We start from the raw sequence: 16,050 nt of genomic DNA, 5'->3' as shown, positions 1-16,050 counted from the left end.
TTGCGTTCTGCGGTGTAAAAAAACTTTTTACTGTACAGATTGTGTTGAAAAAATAAAAACTCGATTTTCGTTGGCATTACATACTAGTTAAGATATTCGTAGATCAGGTTGCTTATTAAATTCGAAATTTTACACTATCCATATATACTGTACTTATATACAGCAATTATGGTATAGGACGGTTTAGAGCAGGTATTCGGTGCATTTTATTTGTTGATGAGTATTAATATCTTTTTTGTGGAAGATGGATGATTCCATGGAGATCCCGGAGCTGCTGCCCGTCTCAACCGGGCTACCCCGTACCACACCCCCATCGTCTACGGAGCATATGATCCGTCGTAAGACTGGTAAACCACTGACCACGGACAAAGGGGACAGCGACTCCTCCGACAAAGAAGGGAATGAAGCTGGCACATCCGGACACAGTGAGCAAGACACCCCCGCACAGACCGGCGACGAGTCTTTGATGAGGTGCAGTACGCGGTGCAATAACTTCCAATTGTGCAAATGAAATATTCGAATTTGGTAGTCATTGTGCATAATGGTGTATAATACAGCAAGCTAGTGCTAACCAAATTCGATTTTTTCTCTAGCACACTGGCGGCCGTGAACCGTATGATAAGCACGGTTCGTACTCCACAGGCGGATAGTGTGAAGCTAGCCGGCGATGAAATAGCAGACGAAGAAGACGCGGCAGCCAACCGGGCGGATTTGGAGGAAATGGGTGTTGGAGAGGAGCCCGAGGACGGTATGGACATCGCTAGGCAGTCCGATGCCGCGGAACCTTACGAAGATGCACCACATAGTAGTGCCAGTGGTACGACTGCTGACAGTGGTGCGCGTGCAGTGAGTCCAGCTGGCTCGTCGACACTTGCGCCGGACCCGGACCGCATTTTGACCCGCCGACTTGGACGCGAAGCCATGCGAAAACTTTGCGAACGAATGAATTCTGTTGAGTTAATTTGCGGTCGCATGGCATTTTAGCGCCTCGTGCGGGAGATCATGGAAAGCATGCGCCCTGACTTTTCAATCCGCTCCGCTGCGCTATTTGCCTTACAGGAAAAGACGGAGTTCCTCTTTAATAAGACTTGCGAGAAGGGTGCCGCAGCGGCTGATAATGCACAGCGCGTGACCTTAATGCCGCGGGATCTTGACCTTGCTCAATATGCACGGGAGCAGAACTGGCGCAACGATCCCCGGTTCAGTCCAGAAGGAGACATTGATAAATATCGGAACTATCAGAAGCAGCGCCGCCAAAACCTGTATGTACCAGCTGCCGCACCACAGCGTTCCGCAACGGCCGTAGCTGCGCAACCTGCGGCGCACGCTGGGTAGAAGCGTCCATGGGCACTGGAGCCATCGTCGGACGAAGACGAAGTCGCACCAAATCCGACCAGTCCGACTCCGTGAACGTATGCTTTTGTTTTAAATTCTTAATTATGCATGGAACTGTTTTGTTGTTGGCACGCGTGGACCTGGTACGCAGCCCGGACGGGCAATTCGTGGGCGTGGAAAAGGTGTACCGACCCGTGGCCGCACGTATGGGGCTGAAACACAGCGCAATCGATCCCCAAGTAGAGCCCTGGGAACTGCCGTCTGCTCACGCGGGGCACGACGTGGACGTACAGCACGTGGAGCGCGTGGATCTCGCGGTACACGAACAACCGCACCGGCTCATCCACGAACATCGAGCCCAACCCAACCGCGCTCTGTTCAACCAGGTACCGTGTTCTGAGTACAAATACTAACCATGTACATACGATTAACTTTGCATTCATGTGTTTAGCAGTGCGTCGTGGTGCCGGAGGCGCAAAACGTATCTGCCTGGGACGACCTAATGGGGTGAACCTCAGCCAGCCGCCAACGCCTTGTTCACAGCCGCGTATAGCCAGTGGCCCGCCCGTTTCAGCTTGCTCACCATCTTTCTTGGCAAGTCGCCGAGGTAAGGCGCTAAACGCGTACACACACACACCCAAGCAAATGTAAAATTCTATGGGTTGTTAACACTTGTAGCGTATGACCGTGCGATAGCGGCACATCGGCGTCGCTTCGCTGAAGAACATGCTGCACGTAGTGGACAGCGCCCAGCCGCTGCGCAGGATCCTTCGTCGTCATCGTTTTCGGCCTCGTCTGATCAACCAAGCGACGGTAATTGTTTTTTCAGTTTTTGGTGTATAACAGAGCCGCATTTATTTATGTTTTCAGCCAGCATTGATTTCATCCGGCCACGTGAAGCAGGGGGTCCCGCCGAGGGTATGCAGTTGCTGGGTGGCGTTCGGAAGCCAAACGGTGCTGTTGTTGCTGCGGACGGCAGCATCACTAGCGTGCCAGCCGGCGAGATGACTGCGAAGCAGTCCCATAATCGACAACGTTTGTTCTAACCTGTACGCGTTCCACTACCTTAGTATTTAAAGAATTTGTCAACGCTTTAATTTCACTAATACTTGTACTGTCGGCAGGACGTTGAGTAGAACTGCGATGTGGACGGAACGCGGAATTCGGAATGAGTGGATGCGTAGTTGTTTTGTTCTGCTTCGTAAATGCATCGAAGCGGTTGCAGTGTCATTTGTTTTCTTGTTATGTGCACGCGTGGTGACAGGGATGATTTGTTGTTTTTAGTTATGCGCGCGGTACCGGGTTAAATTGTGTTAAATGCTGTACGCTTGGTACGGGGGTGATGTTTTGCAAATGTGGTACGCGGAATTCTTTCATGCATTTTGGTGACTGGGATAAAGCAGCGGGAATTTTTTCAATAAAGCAGTTGTACTGGCCGTATTTTTTACTGTATACTAGTATTTTTTATTTCGTTAATTAAAAAACTGTACATTAGCCATTGTTTAAGGAGAATTTATACTATGGTAGCAAGACTGAAAATGAAATTTTCAAAATTCTACAGTGTAATAAGTATAGTTACATCTATTACTGGGCGAAGTTGAGTAGATTCAGGTATCAACGAAAAAACTTATTCAAGTTTTTTCGTTGCCGACCAGGAGCGATTTGGCGGGCTAGCGTATCTTTCTACAGTACTGCCACCTGTGGTCAAAATTAGTGAAAGAGATTGCACCGACATGTGCTTTCTTTCAATCTGGAATATGCCTTGTGGCTGTTATATTCCATGCCAGATTGCAAGTGTAATAGGACCAGACAAGGCTCATGTTTACACAGTGAGGACGAATGCCGCATAACAAAGGCGCTAGACAATGGAAACACGTAGCGCTATCCCGTGAGTGCACATGAAAGAGTGGCCAAAGTCCACAGTCTTCGCTGTGCACACATTCAGTGTGGCGGCACTGCAAGCGCAGAATCGGTAAGACCAAAGGAAAGCGCAGAACAAAAGAAGGTTCTTCGCCACTTTCTGAAAAATTTTCCAAAATCGACTTCTAAACTCAATAACAATTTTCAAAGATGCCAGAAAATTCTGACATTTGATCAGATTCAAGAAAATTCATTTTCAAGAAGAATTGTGGAGCGTTTTTGTGAAAAATGTTTGCGTATTCTGTAAAAAAAATAAAGAAAACTTTGAGTGTAAAAGTTTGTTTTTTTCAAGAATGGTTGAGTTTTTTTGGAAAAACGCTCCACAGAACTTTGGTCATTTTAGCGGAACATCGCTACGCTTGAAAGAAAAATTTCAAAAATCTGCTTGAATTGTTATTGCTTCCGTAAAATAACGGCTTTTGATCAGTGACTTTTACATTTTAAAATTCTCTAACCAATTTCAGACTTTCAATGCATGTAGCGAAAATATCATAGTGTTAGGTCAGATGAGTAGTTATGATGCAGCACAAGCGCACGCATTGCGCCAGCGAGAATAGTCAAAAGAGGTCGAAATCGGTATAATCTCTGCTTAAGCTAATGAATTACGTAATTAATTAAACTAATGTGCATTACGTATACCTATTGTTTAAATTAAATTAAATTTAATTGTATGGATAATTGCCGGCAGGTGTTACTGCGCGGCCCGGTGTTACTGCGCGGCCCCCTGGGGTGTTTCTTGGCGCTCAGTTGCTGCACACTCTACTCTCTTTCTGGAATCCTCAGATTTCTTCCCCGGATCTTTGCGTTTTTTTCGCCGTTTTCTTTTTGCGCCGTGGTCCTTCTCTGCGGCGGAGCACTTGCTCTCCTACGTCTGGTGGTTTCGGTTCAGGGCGATCAGTAGGCTTACTGGCGTATACTGACCTTGAACGTTTCCCTGGTTCATGCCCTGCTGAGGCGCACCATGCGCCTGGCCGGCACCATTCGCTGGGGCAAAATCAAAACCGCCTCCTTGCTGGCCGAAACCATTTGCGCCTCCTCCGGCAAAGCCGCCTCGCTTCCCGCCGTAGTTCCCTTGCTGATGGTTGCCACCATGACCACCGCCGTAATCCAGGCCACCTTGACCAGCATACCGTCCTCCCTGTCGTGCTTGCGGGACATATCCGTTTGCCATAGCATGTCGCCAACCACCTTTATTGCGCAATCGAAGCCATTGTTCATACACGATCCTGTTTTGAATATGGTTCCACGGTGTTTCCGTGAACGAGAACGCCTGCGTGTGGTGGTTGCCGTACATGCAATTCTGGCATGTCAGCACGTTGTTGGCCACCCATCCGCCGATCATCGCAAAAAGTGTCTATCAATTCGTGATGCATATCGTGTTCCATGATTTCCTTGCGGTCCGCGATTTCCTTGACCTCTTCCACCACCATTAAAACCCTGGCCAGCGAAGCCTGGATTCACTTGTGCAATTCCTTGTCCGCCAGGCCCTCCATTCAGGGCATTTCCTTGCAAGTTCTGCATTGGTCAAGCCATCTGTTGAGCTACTTGTTGGACTGCCGCTTGAACTGCCGCGACTGCGGGCCTGTTTGATTCTTGAACTGCCGCTTGTCTGCAATCTTTGCGTACGACATTTGACCTTCACTCCGTTCATTCCGTTCGTTCCTAAAGGTCAACTCTTGGTTGCTTAGAGCTGGGGATTCCGCGTTATATCTTGGGGCTTGGGGTGACAGGTTCTGCCGCCCGTTCCCGACTTCTGCCACCTGACCTGAACGGACAACGACGTATTCGTCCCGATTCCGATTCTTTCTCGTTACCTTGTACTTGTCTTCCCCCGCTGACCAGGTATGGAAGAAATCTTTTATGTCCGCTGGAGTCAAGAATGTTTGCCCTTGCATGACCCAGTAAACGTCACTATCAGTTCTACATCCGTCAGTCAGGAAGGCGATTGCCTGTTTTTCAGTGATGGTTCTTTTTTATTTAACGCGCATGATCGCTTGGTAATACTGATCAAGCGATTCTTCGTTGACTTTAAACTTCCGTGCCATGGCTTCACGTAAGGCCAGGGCCCTTTCGTCTCGATCGCCGAACTCTTCCTTGAATCTAATCATCCATTCGTCGACGGTGAGCTCTACATTCCTTCACCGAGGATTTCTCGTTCCCCGTCGAACAACCATGCCTTGGCGTCCCCTTTGAATACATTGGCAACTTCAAATATGACCTCATCATCGGTCATCCTGATTACTCTTTTAGTTTCCTTGACTTGGCGTATCCAACCGAGAAGGCTGTCTCGGTTGCCGTTGTACTCAACTAAGTTTGACTTTCTGCCAATCTGTTTCACCATCCGTGGAACTCATATTGTTCCCGTCGTAGGCGTTCTGCCTCGGCCAGGAGTTGCGCGCGTTCATCCCTTTTTCGTAGATCCCTATGTTGCGCGATGCCGTCCTGTGCAGACTGCCTTTCGCGAGGATATTCAGCGTCTTCCGGGTCTCCATGAACAAAGGTTTCTCACTGTTTTCCGTCTGTATCATCTTGTTTTGAGTTGCCGCCAAAGGTCTCTGTCTGTTTCCACGATCCGGCGAAAAATTGCCCCGAGTACCCCTTCGTACGTTCGGTTGACCTTTTATCGGTTTCCTTCTTGAAAGATTCGTAGTCTCTGCCATTTCCTATACCCGTCCGTTCAGGCATTTAAAAACTGCAGCTAAACTCTCGAGTGTGGACTGTGCCGTACTTTGGCGGAGGTGTCGGTGACCTTTCCTGTTGTTTCGGTTCGTATTTCTCCAGTTGTTCACCCTTATTCTTTACTGATATTAGGAGAGCGTTATTTTGGTCCTCCAGTTTCTTGACCTTTCCTTTAAGGTCATCCCTTTCCCTTTTAAGGCTGTCGTTCTCTGCCTTAATCGTCGTGACCTTTTTCATTTCGCCATGAATTGAGAGAGGTCGAATAATTTTCGCCCTTCTCGTTGGCTTCTTTTTCTTCTTTAATTTTCTGCATTGCCTTCTCGAGCTTGCCGTATTGCCTTCCAGCTGAGCTCAGTTGGTCTTTCAACGTAGCCACTTCAGCGTCTCTTGCCATCACTTCACTACGCTTCGCTTAACTTCGCTTTGTTCACTTCGCCTTGTCAATTTTCCACTTCGCTTTGTCTCTTCTTTCTTTCTTGCTCCTCTTCCTTGCAGTGTTTTGGTACTATCGTCCTGTATCTTAAGGTCGTCTTGCAGCGTTTTGATGCTTCGCGTTCGACAGGCATCCTCCGCGCTGAGTTTCAGCCTCCTTGTCCTTTAGCTTCAAAAGCTCACTCTCTGCTTTCAGTTCCTCTATCTCCCGTGACCTTTCCGCGGTTTTCTCGGACATACTTCTCTTAAGGTCATCTACTGCGAGTATGCCTTCCATGTCCTTATCGTTAACTAGTTTCTTCAGTTCTTCTGCCATTTGCTTTTGGACTTCATATCCGACCTTCCATTGTTGCGCATCATCTTCGAGCGCTGACCTGTCCTGTTCTAAAGCATACGCTCGTCCTTCCAGCTCGAACGTTCTGTTCCGATGCTCTTGTATCGCGAGTGATGCTTGCTCACCTTTGGTTTCGATTAGCTGTTCCAGCTTCCTGACCTTTCGTTTCGAGTCGCTTGATACTGGAGTTTTGGGTGTTGGTGTCCTTTCGTTGTCAGCTCTTCCTGACGCCGTTCCCTCAAAGGTCTCTTCCAACTTCTCGTTAAAATTCGTCTTCATCATTCCATCCGTTAGATTAGCTTCCTTCATCTCAGTATGGAACATTTTTATCGTATCATCTTCATCGTCGGTAAAGTATTTCTCATCGCTTGACGCGAAGCTGGTACCATTTACATCCAGCTGCTCTCTCGAGTCCATTGAGCTATTTGAATGGTCATCAGCTTTGACCTTTCCTTCGTCCCACAGCCCGTTGCCGTTGAACTCGTCACCCCCTTCGGTGACCTTCAGACTGACTTCGTCGTCTCCTTTCTTTTGCTGATCCGCGGTTTCCTCATTGACCTTTTCGGCCGACCGTGACATTCCTTTGGTCTCGGCCTACAGGTCTGCTTGATTTCGTTTTTCGACCGCCGGTAACTCATCGGTGACCTTTGACTGGTCCACCGTGCCGCCTCCGGTATGTCGCCCGGAGTTTTCTTCACTTCCGTCACTCCAACTTTCTTGGTTTTCAATCGCTTTCAGAGCCGTTTGGTATGTGGTTTCTGAGCCTTTGGAGTCCTTTCTTGCAAAGGTCATCTGAGCTAGAGTTGCCCGATCGTGTTCCACTGGCCGTTTGTACGGCTTTAATTCCCTTTTGTAGGGATCACTAGCACCTTGCGAGTTCTTAGACCGTTTTCCCTGAGAACTGCCGGAGGAGATCGGTTCGTTACCGTCTCTTTCTTGATCTATGTTTTTGCTTGTTTTGGGTGATCGGATATCTTGGACGATGCGGTCAAGGTCTCTCACACGTGTGCTAGATTACGTTACGCGAACTTTCACACGTGAACAGAAACAAGCGCTGTCTAAAAGGTCACTCCTTCTTGTACAAGCTAAGTTGCTAAAGGTCACGCTGCCTCCAAAAAAGCTAAAGTCCTTTATAAAGGTCATTTTCGTTTTCAGATATCTGACAAGGTCCCTCTCTAAGGTCACCTCCTTCAGCAAGGCTCTTCTCAGAAAATTCATCAGCCGTTTCAGCTTAACCCTTACTTCAAGTTAATAAAGGTCACTTTTTAGTTTTGGGACTTTTTCTAGTTAAAGGTCACTGTCAGCTTTGATCAAAACGCTGAACTAACGTATTTTGGTTTTTAATTAGAAATTTACTCGGCCAAACTTAAAGCTCTCATAAAATCTACTTCTAATCATTTTCGATAAAGGTTATCATTTCCGTCAAAATTTGTGGTGATGGTCACAATCTCGCCAGTCGACTCAGAAAAACTTTTCAGCTACCCACGCCACGTTCGTGGGCGCCGTGCGCAAAATCTCCGCCTTGACTCTAAATCACAGCTTCTTATTGGCTGACTGCTATGCTAACTATCGGTTTACTGCTGCGCCAATTACAGCGTTAGTAATCGACTAATCAGATACGTTGTTTTTCCATTTACAAGGCAGAGTGACGTCACATCGAAAACTGAAAATTTTTGCTAGCGCGCCGTGCGCAAAAGTACCGCCGACTTCTTCGCTCAGCTCATCACCGATCAGTGAAATTTAATGATTTCACCTATGAGCCAATGGCTGAATTAAGAAATATTTTCTAGCCTTACTGGTATCTGTGATCCAGAAATCGATCCTGCGCGTCCTTCCGCGTCCTCCCGAAGATCTTCCAGCGATTATACTGACTTTTCCTGCGCCAGTCGCTAACCCGTTCCGTCTCGTATCGACGGGACGCAACGGTGCGTCGACCAGAAAGCTTGCTGGCTGCGGGTCTTCTGCTGAGCCGTGGCGATAACTGCAGCAGGGGCGCTCGACCACCCTTTTGGGGAGCGCGGCTTGGTGCGCGCGCCTTCCTACGAAGCGTCGTGCAGGTGACACGCCCGACTGACCAAAAGTGAAACGCACTCGTGCCCCCCCCCCTTCGGGCTCTTGCCTCTTCTGGCTTTCTTGTTCGCGCTTTCCGCGCGTGTGCCCCTCCAGTCAGAAGCTTCTACGAAGCTCTGACCGTGACAGAACGACTACTGTGCCTTCTTCTAGGAAGGGACACTGCTTCTTCAGTTCTGTGACTGATCCGCGCGTCCTTCTCCGACTGCTTCATCAGCGAGCACTGCCTCGCACACTTTTTCCACTCCGTTTTGGACGGGAAAACTGCAAATATCCTGGAGAACACAAACTCTGCTACCATATGAGGCGGGAACCTGGCAGGATTCACGCCGTAGAATCGGAGTTAACGTAACTCCGTCTACCAAACAGATCTGGCAATGCTATAACGTCTACGCTATGGAAAAGCGAAAACAATACGTCACTGCTAGAAATTTATAACGTGACTAATTTCGACAGAAATTCCTCGTGGATAACGTCGGATTTCTGACTGCAGCAAGCGCACGTAACCGCTACAATGTGCGGTTGCACACAGAATACCATGTGTTCGCCACATGTAAGGCGGGGGCGCAACAAAACACAACAGACTGCCAAGCGAGGGCGTACGCAATGTACGCCTGCGCTCATACTCCTATTCCGTAACATGCCGCGTGAGATTGCAACATAACAGTAAATCCGCATTACAGTCCGATTTGTACGCAAAAGAATTAACACCACTAAGTTTATTATTATTAACATCATCGTTGCTGTCAGCACGGCTATAATTTTGAAAAAATGTCTGATACGTTTGTAGAACAGTTTAAAGGAACTAACCCGTTGCTGCATCAGGACGCGCAGCAAAATTAGCCGTTTCCATTTCCTCTGCGCTGGCCGAATCCAGCGCTGTACAGGTGTTATGGCGGGCCGATTGGAAGGTTGTGGCTTTTACGACACACTTACCATCGGTGGTGCCTCCCGTAGCACCACCGGCAAATATGGGGAAACTACAGTTGGGCGCGTCGCACTCGTGGTTGTTGTAGCGCCAACACGAGATCTGTTAAGTGGTTGTGGCTTTTACGACACACTTACCATCAGTGGTGCCTCCCATGCTTTCACCGGCAAATATAAGGAGAAACTACAGTTGGGCGCGTCGCACTCGTGGTTGTTGTAGCGCCAACACGAGATCTGTTGAGGTCCAGGCGTCCAAGGAGATCACGAAAGGCCGGCTGGTTAGGAACGAATGTACGGCTTGGTTCGGGCGGAAAAGATTCTGTGCATCGTACGGGCGGTTCCGCACGTTACCTGGAACCAAAAATCGAAATTAATCGCTGAAAGTTCGATTTTTGATATGTCTTCGCCTGATTGATCTTGCAATAAACAAATGTATGCGCTCGAGTTAAACATCTCGCCGATTTCTGTGCCGAAAAATGTAGCACATTGTCTAGCTCATGCGGGCGGAGAAGTTCTCGGTTAAAACCCGGTGATTGGTTTGGTGGGAAAACGTCACGTCTACAGACACATACAAACAACTAAAACTATGAAATACGTATATCAGCGGTTTATATATATTCTAGAGCTTTATTACCACGAACAGAAAAAATTGCATACACCAATGCCAGAATCCCAGACCGAATTAACAAAAACCACTGCTATCATCGGAAAGCCCATGTTCTAAAACGCGGCCAGAGGGTGTTCGTTTTTTTCGAAAATGCATTCAAACGACCAAACAAATCACCTCCACAAGCCGGGTCTGCCATGTAAAGTTAAAGTTCATCCATACTTAAGAATAGTATGTCTATACTTAAGAAATTACTGTTGCTACGTTAAAAATATTATGTTTGAAAATAAGTGACCTCAAAGAAGACAAATATTCGGCTAATCCCATAAGGGATTAATTGGGTCTTATGGGATTGAATATTGATTACCCACTTCTAATTGTCGAACATAAGAAAATGCGTGAAACGTAAAACCTTTTCATCTTACTGTTAACCATTTCGGGGAAACGTCGAAAATATTACGCTGATCAGAAATCTTTCAATCAGAAAATCGCTGACAAAAATCTGCATCATGTACCCAGACAGGCATTCAAATCGTAAAATGCAATTGTGCAAAATATAGTACGAATCACTACGAGGTAATTAGTACTCATTTCACTGACCCAACACACAAAATACTCGTAATTACACTGAATGAGTGACCAAACTACCACCGCTATCTAGTGCGCACTTCCCGTTAGGTGAATGAGTGACCAAACTACCACTGCTATCTAGTGCACACTGCCCGTTAAATGAGTGAGTAACCAAAGTTTGGTTCATAAACTACCAGTGCACACAGTCCGCCAGGTTAAATTTTTCGCACTATTGGAGTTCATTAACTGTGCTACGCCAGAATCCAAGATGTTAATACGTATACGGTATACCTATACAGACCCACTTAGGACCACAAGAAATGCGGAGGCGAAGCTGACGTCATTTCTTGTACTTTGTTATGTCCAGCTTGGGCATCTCCGCATGGTGATCCTCCATTACAAACAAGAATTGTTTTTGGAACTTGTAATCGTAGTGAATAATCATTGTTGTTGCACACAAAGGAAACCAATAAATAAAAACCATTAGAAGGTAATATGACAACATCCAGGATATGGCATTCTCTGTCGGTTATAAGCAGATTTGTCCCGACAGACAAAGCACATTTATAAGTATGCGTGGTTGTGTATGCCGTGTCTGCTGCCTCAGATTGGATTTAAATTGTAAAACCAGATTGTGTGCAGACGGTAAAGTGTAAACAATAAAACTAACCCGCTATTCTTAAAGACTGAAAATTCAGCAGCAGCACAATAGAGAAATAGGTAATGCATTTTTGATTTAAAATACGTATGCTTCTCTAAAAGTTCATGCCCAGACTCTTATCTGTTTCAAACAGCCCCTTCCGACCTGCGTTTGCACAACTAGGTCCTAGTAGTGCAGTGATATCGTGAGCGATGTGCAAATTCCGTAATTTATGTAGAACTTGACACTGATCAAAAACAAAATCCACTATTTGAGAGAAAGGATTTTAAACTTCATTTATAGGTGTCCAGGTTTTGCTGACTACTTAGGTCGTAAAGGCTTTTCATTTTTTCTTTTGAGGAACGCTGCTATGGTGAGCTATTTTTTCTTTCATACCGGTAGCTCTTTAGTAATGTTTGAAACAGCAACTGGTGCTGCCTTTGGATGCAGTTTATCAATTGTTTGCAGAAGCAAAACGATATGCTGAATCTTTCCTTCATCCAGTACAGAAGAAAACCAAATTCTATCGAACTTCTGATAACTGGCTATTTTGTGTCCATGAAGACTCGGACTCAATCCTCTGGAGTATTCTTCAGAATACCATGCGAAATGGTCAACTCTCAAGTCATCCAGCAGTAATGGAACTGATCTACCGGTCAAATTTTTACAGAAATGCACGTAAGGGGCGGAACAATTTTCTGGGCGATACAGAGACTTCCCAATAGCGTGGGTGCACAAATGGCTGTCGTTTCCGCAAATCTGCGTTTGTCTGATTTGAAAATCTTTCTCGAGATCCGGATGAGGGGCTCGAAACCGGCAGCGATCAATTAACAAAGGAAATCCATTTTTTATTTTATTAATCGGCACATACTGAAGGACTGTAAACTGTTCATGTGGATCCCACCAAATCCTGCTGCGGAAGTCTTTGCTTAACCCAGCTGTTCCGAAACGGACTGCTAAAACTGAGTAAGCTGTGACATCTATACGGTCTTTGGATTTAGCTTCGTGATCCAAAAATTTTAGGATGGTGCCATGTTTCGTAGAATAAACGAACTCGTCCACATCAATTATCATAAGCCACTCAGTCAAACGGCGAAGTCTGTTAGTGCAGTGATCGATCATTGGAAACTGGTTGGCATAGTGATCGAAATATCCATGGTTACTCTTTCTGTTTTGTCGCAGGAAGTTGATCGGATAAATTTCCACCAGTCCGTGAAATCCATTTTCTTGTAAGAGTACAGGTAAAGTTAAAACATCATTGTCGCTCATATCATCGTATAACAAAAAATGTTCAACGCCCTGGTTATAGTGGAAAAAAATCCATTCAATTGTATAGGCGATTGGGTTTCTAGTCATAGCGCAAATCGAAATGCGCCACCGAAAGCTTCTTTCGGTTTTTTCGCCCTGTGGTGCGCCACTACTCATAGTAGAGTGATCAAAATTTCCAAAACTACCATAAGCTGATGGCATGAGCGTTATCGCTATCAGAATGTGCACTTTCGATGCAGCTCCCGTGAATATCATATTTAAACACTATGGGTACGCTGTTAGGTTACCGCACTGCTGTCGTTGAATTGAGGGAAACAAAATTCTTTACTTTCGAATTCAGCTAAAGCACGCCCAGCTTCATTGGTCGATTAAAAGAACAACGCACGCGCAGTTACGTAAACACTTTGATGGCTCTCAATACGGCGCTTCACTTCAGGCTATGCTAGAGCCGCTAATTGTATAAAGAAAATTTTAAGAGCGCGTCTCAAATTTAACCATATCTTATGGTTTAATTAAACAGTTGACTTTTGTTAGCTATATGAAGCCGTACGCCTACAAAAACGATCTGCGAAGCCATCTCATGAGGCACAGCTGCTGTAGCTCAGACACCTTCGTGCCGAATATGATTCGCATGTGGCCGCAAGAATGTTCACATGTTCAAAGTTCACGCTCTGAGCATATTTCCGCGCTGTAAACGTGGACTGTTTCATAAGACATCGTTTGTGTTATCACGTAACACTTTCTGTAAAAATAACGGAATCCGGTTTTGGCAGTCTAGATCACGAGCTTTGGTGTTAAGGTGAAACCGCTGCTCGAATCGCAGGACACCGACCCAGGGGTCCAAAATGTTGTCTTGCGATGTTGGCTTAGCTTGGTTTAAATCACCGCGATTCGGGAATGAGGTCAAAACTGTACCAACAACGCAGCTGTATAAGTGTTACCACTGCGAGTATAAGTATGGAGCACTCAATAATAAAACTGGTCTTAACAGCACTCTTTCAAAGATCTTCCATATGTAATGAAATTATTAAAACCTTTAAGGTTTTTTCCCAGACGAAGAAAGCGTAAACATTCCCGGATGGCACGCGTGCTCGCATGAAAATCTCCGCCTGGCACTAATAATCACGAGTTTTTAAACAAACAAGGGATGGTCAACGGCGCGCTCGGTTATGTACGCGAATATGTTCATGGTTAGGTACGGGACATCGTCACATCGGTTATGCACGCGCGGTTGTGTAAGCGATGTGATATTCGCCAGGTACACCAAGCGGATACCTTGCTGTACACCGTGTTGGTGGAGTTCGACAAGTACCCCGTCCCAACACTGGAGAAAAATCATTGTGTTCCCATGGTGTCCATTACAACTCAGTAGAAGGACAAGTCGGAGTAGTCTATCAGAATGCCAGTAGGTACTTTCAGCTCTGACTGCCTTATGATAATGCAGCCCAACGGACTGTGCGTCATGCTCCTATGTGTCATTCCGAGATAACGCAAGCGTTGTGCATTGGTTTGTTGCAACAGTCAACACATGCCCACTTTAAGGCAACATTGCCCAACGGTAAATCTAGTCTCGACTAGATTTTCCGTTGGGCATCGTTGACTTATCCATGAACTGCGCGTGTTACACGCTGTAGACGGTGTATCACAAGCTGGGGCATTCATATATCGCAGCCGTTACCGATGCTGTGTTATCGCATTATTGGATAGTTTTTCTGTGAGTCAAATGTGATTACTCATGGTTTTGACTTATCGTAAGTTAAACTTACGATAAGTCGGAGTGTGCTGAAATTCCTTAGTGACTCTGAGCCTAGCGTGGGTGATAACTATTCACAAATCACAGGGTGCGATACGCAACCACGCCGTCGTACAGCGGAGCTAGGGAGTTTGCCTCAGGTTTAAGATACGTTGGATTTTCTCGTGTTAAAGCATGGACAGACAGAGCGCAATCGAGCCAATGTTTTCATACAATTCATTGCAAAGAGATAAAACCAAGAAGACCAGCATGAAAAGAGCCAGTGAACTGATTGGTTAAAAAGCCTGCAGTAATTGATCATAGCGCACTGAAGGTCCTTTAATTCAACAAAAATAGAATACTGTCTGCCGGTTCCGGTCACAAGAGAAAAACAGAAAAAGGTTACGCATGCAGAAAAGGGAAACGTCTACGAGCGATTAAAAAATTCCAGTAGACGAACAGTGTTTATAAGCCTGCAGGTAGGAAAGGAGCAGGTTCAGCGTGTAATGGCCGGGTACTAACAGCCGCAAGTATTCGTACTGCGCTTTGGAACGGTGAACATTCGATCTAAAATGCACACCTGTGGTTCACGTCGAATTATCTCAAATTTTGATAAACTTAAATTAAAAAAACTTTGCTTATGAACTTCGAATCATAAGCACTAGTGCGAGTACTTGTAATTTCCATAAAATCAAATTAACTGAGACCCAAGTGGGTGCAATTCAGAAGAACCGGCTTTCCACGTTTGTCACATAATTTTTAAAATTTTCTACAAATTTCGGTTTGTTTTGATAACCTGACGACAACGAAAACAAATCAACAAGCCAGTCGTTTGCTTAGCAGTTATTTATGTAGGAAAGCGCTTTTTCAATGTGACCAAAATGCACGAGAAAATGGAAGATGCAGGGAGAGAACGGTTATGAAACTGAATTCGCAAAGCTGATGCGGTTGTTGCACGCAGGCGAAAAGAAAATTATCAGAAGGTAATAGTATGGATCTCGGACAGGCTCCACATTACTTCCACGAGTAGTGAAACCGCGTTGCCCTGCTGAATTTCTAATGACAACCGGTGGCGGAAAAATTCATGGGAGCGAAGTTCAACCGTATGGAGGTACAGTATTTGCCGATTTCGTTCACTAAGAGTATGGCTAGCTTCCCCCATGGCCCAAGAGTTTCGCAAACTAGTAGAGAGAAGACATAACTACCCTCCAAATACGAGTACAATCGTACTTGTTTATCTTCGGCCTGTGCAGCAGCAGCTCCTGCGATAAATGACGTGGATTTCAGTTGAGACAGCGCAGCGATATCCACGCAGGTCACGTCTCATGCCAGGCATATACCGCGCTTCCAGGCAAACGGTGTGTACCCATCTGGACGACGATGGGACGTGTGGGATGTACGGCACCACGGGGTTCCAGCTGTGCCGGGTGATGGCTGACACTAACGATGTACACACAATTCTATTCAAACCACCGTGGCTTGCGTGTCTCCCAGCGGAAAAGGAGCAGAATGAACCTGGTGGCCAACACATCCTC

General features: G+C 46.1%; 1 protein-coding gene across 1 annotated transcript; it reads right to left on the bottom strand.

The window, feature by feature from the left end:
* Positions 1 to 11,711: 11,711 nt before the first annotated feature.
* On the bottom strand, positions 11,712 to 14,162 carry LOC129601704 (uncharacterized). The gene has a single exon (XM_055500568.1). The coding sequence runs from the start codon at positions 13,036 to 13,038 to the stop codon at positions 11,905 to 11,907; it is 1,134 nt and encodes a 377-aa protein (XP_055356543.1). The 5' UTR covers positions 13,039 to 14,162; the 3' UTR covers positions 11,712 to 11,904.
* Positions 14,163 to 16,050: the final 1,888 nt, after the last annotated feature.

Source organism: Paramacrobiotus metropolitanus, unplaced genomic scaffold (genome assembly GCF_019649055.1).
Source record: "Paramacrobiotus metropolitanus isolate TYO unplaced genomic scaffold, Prichtersi_v1.0 Parri_scaffold0000266, whole genome shotgun sequence".
In the NCBI taxonomy this organism is placed as follows: domain Eukaryota; kingdom Metazoa; phylum Tardigrada; class Eutardigrada; order Parachela; family Macrobiotidae; genus Paramacrobiotus; species Paramacrobiotus metropolitanus.
This window is presented reverse-complemented; position numbering and strand designations above follow the sequence as displayed.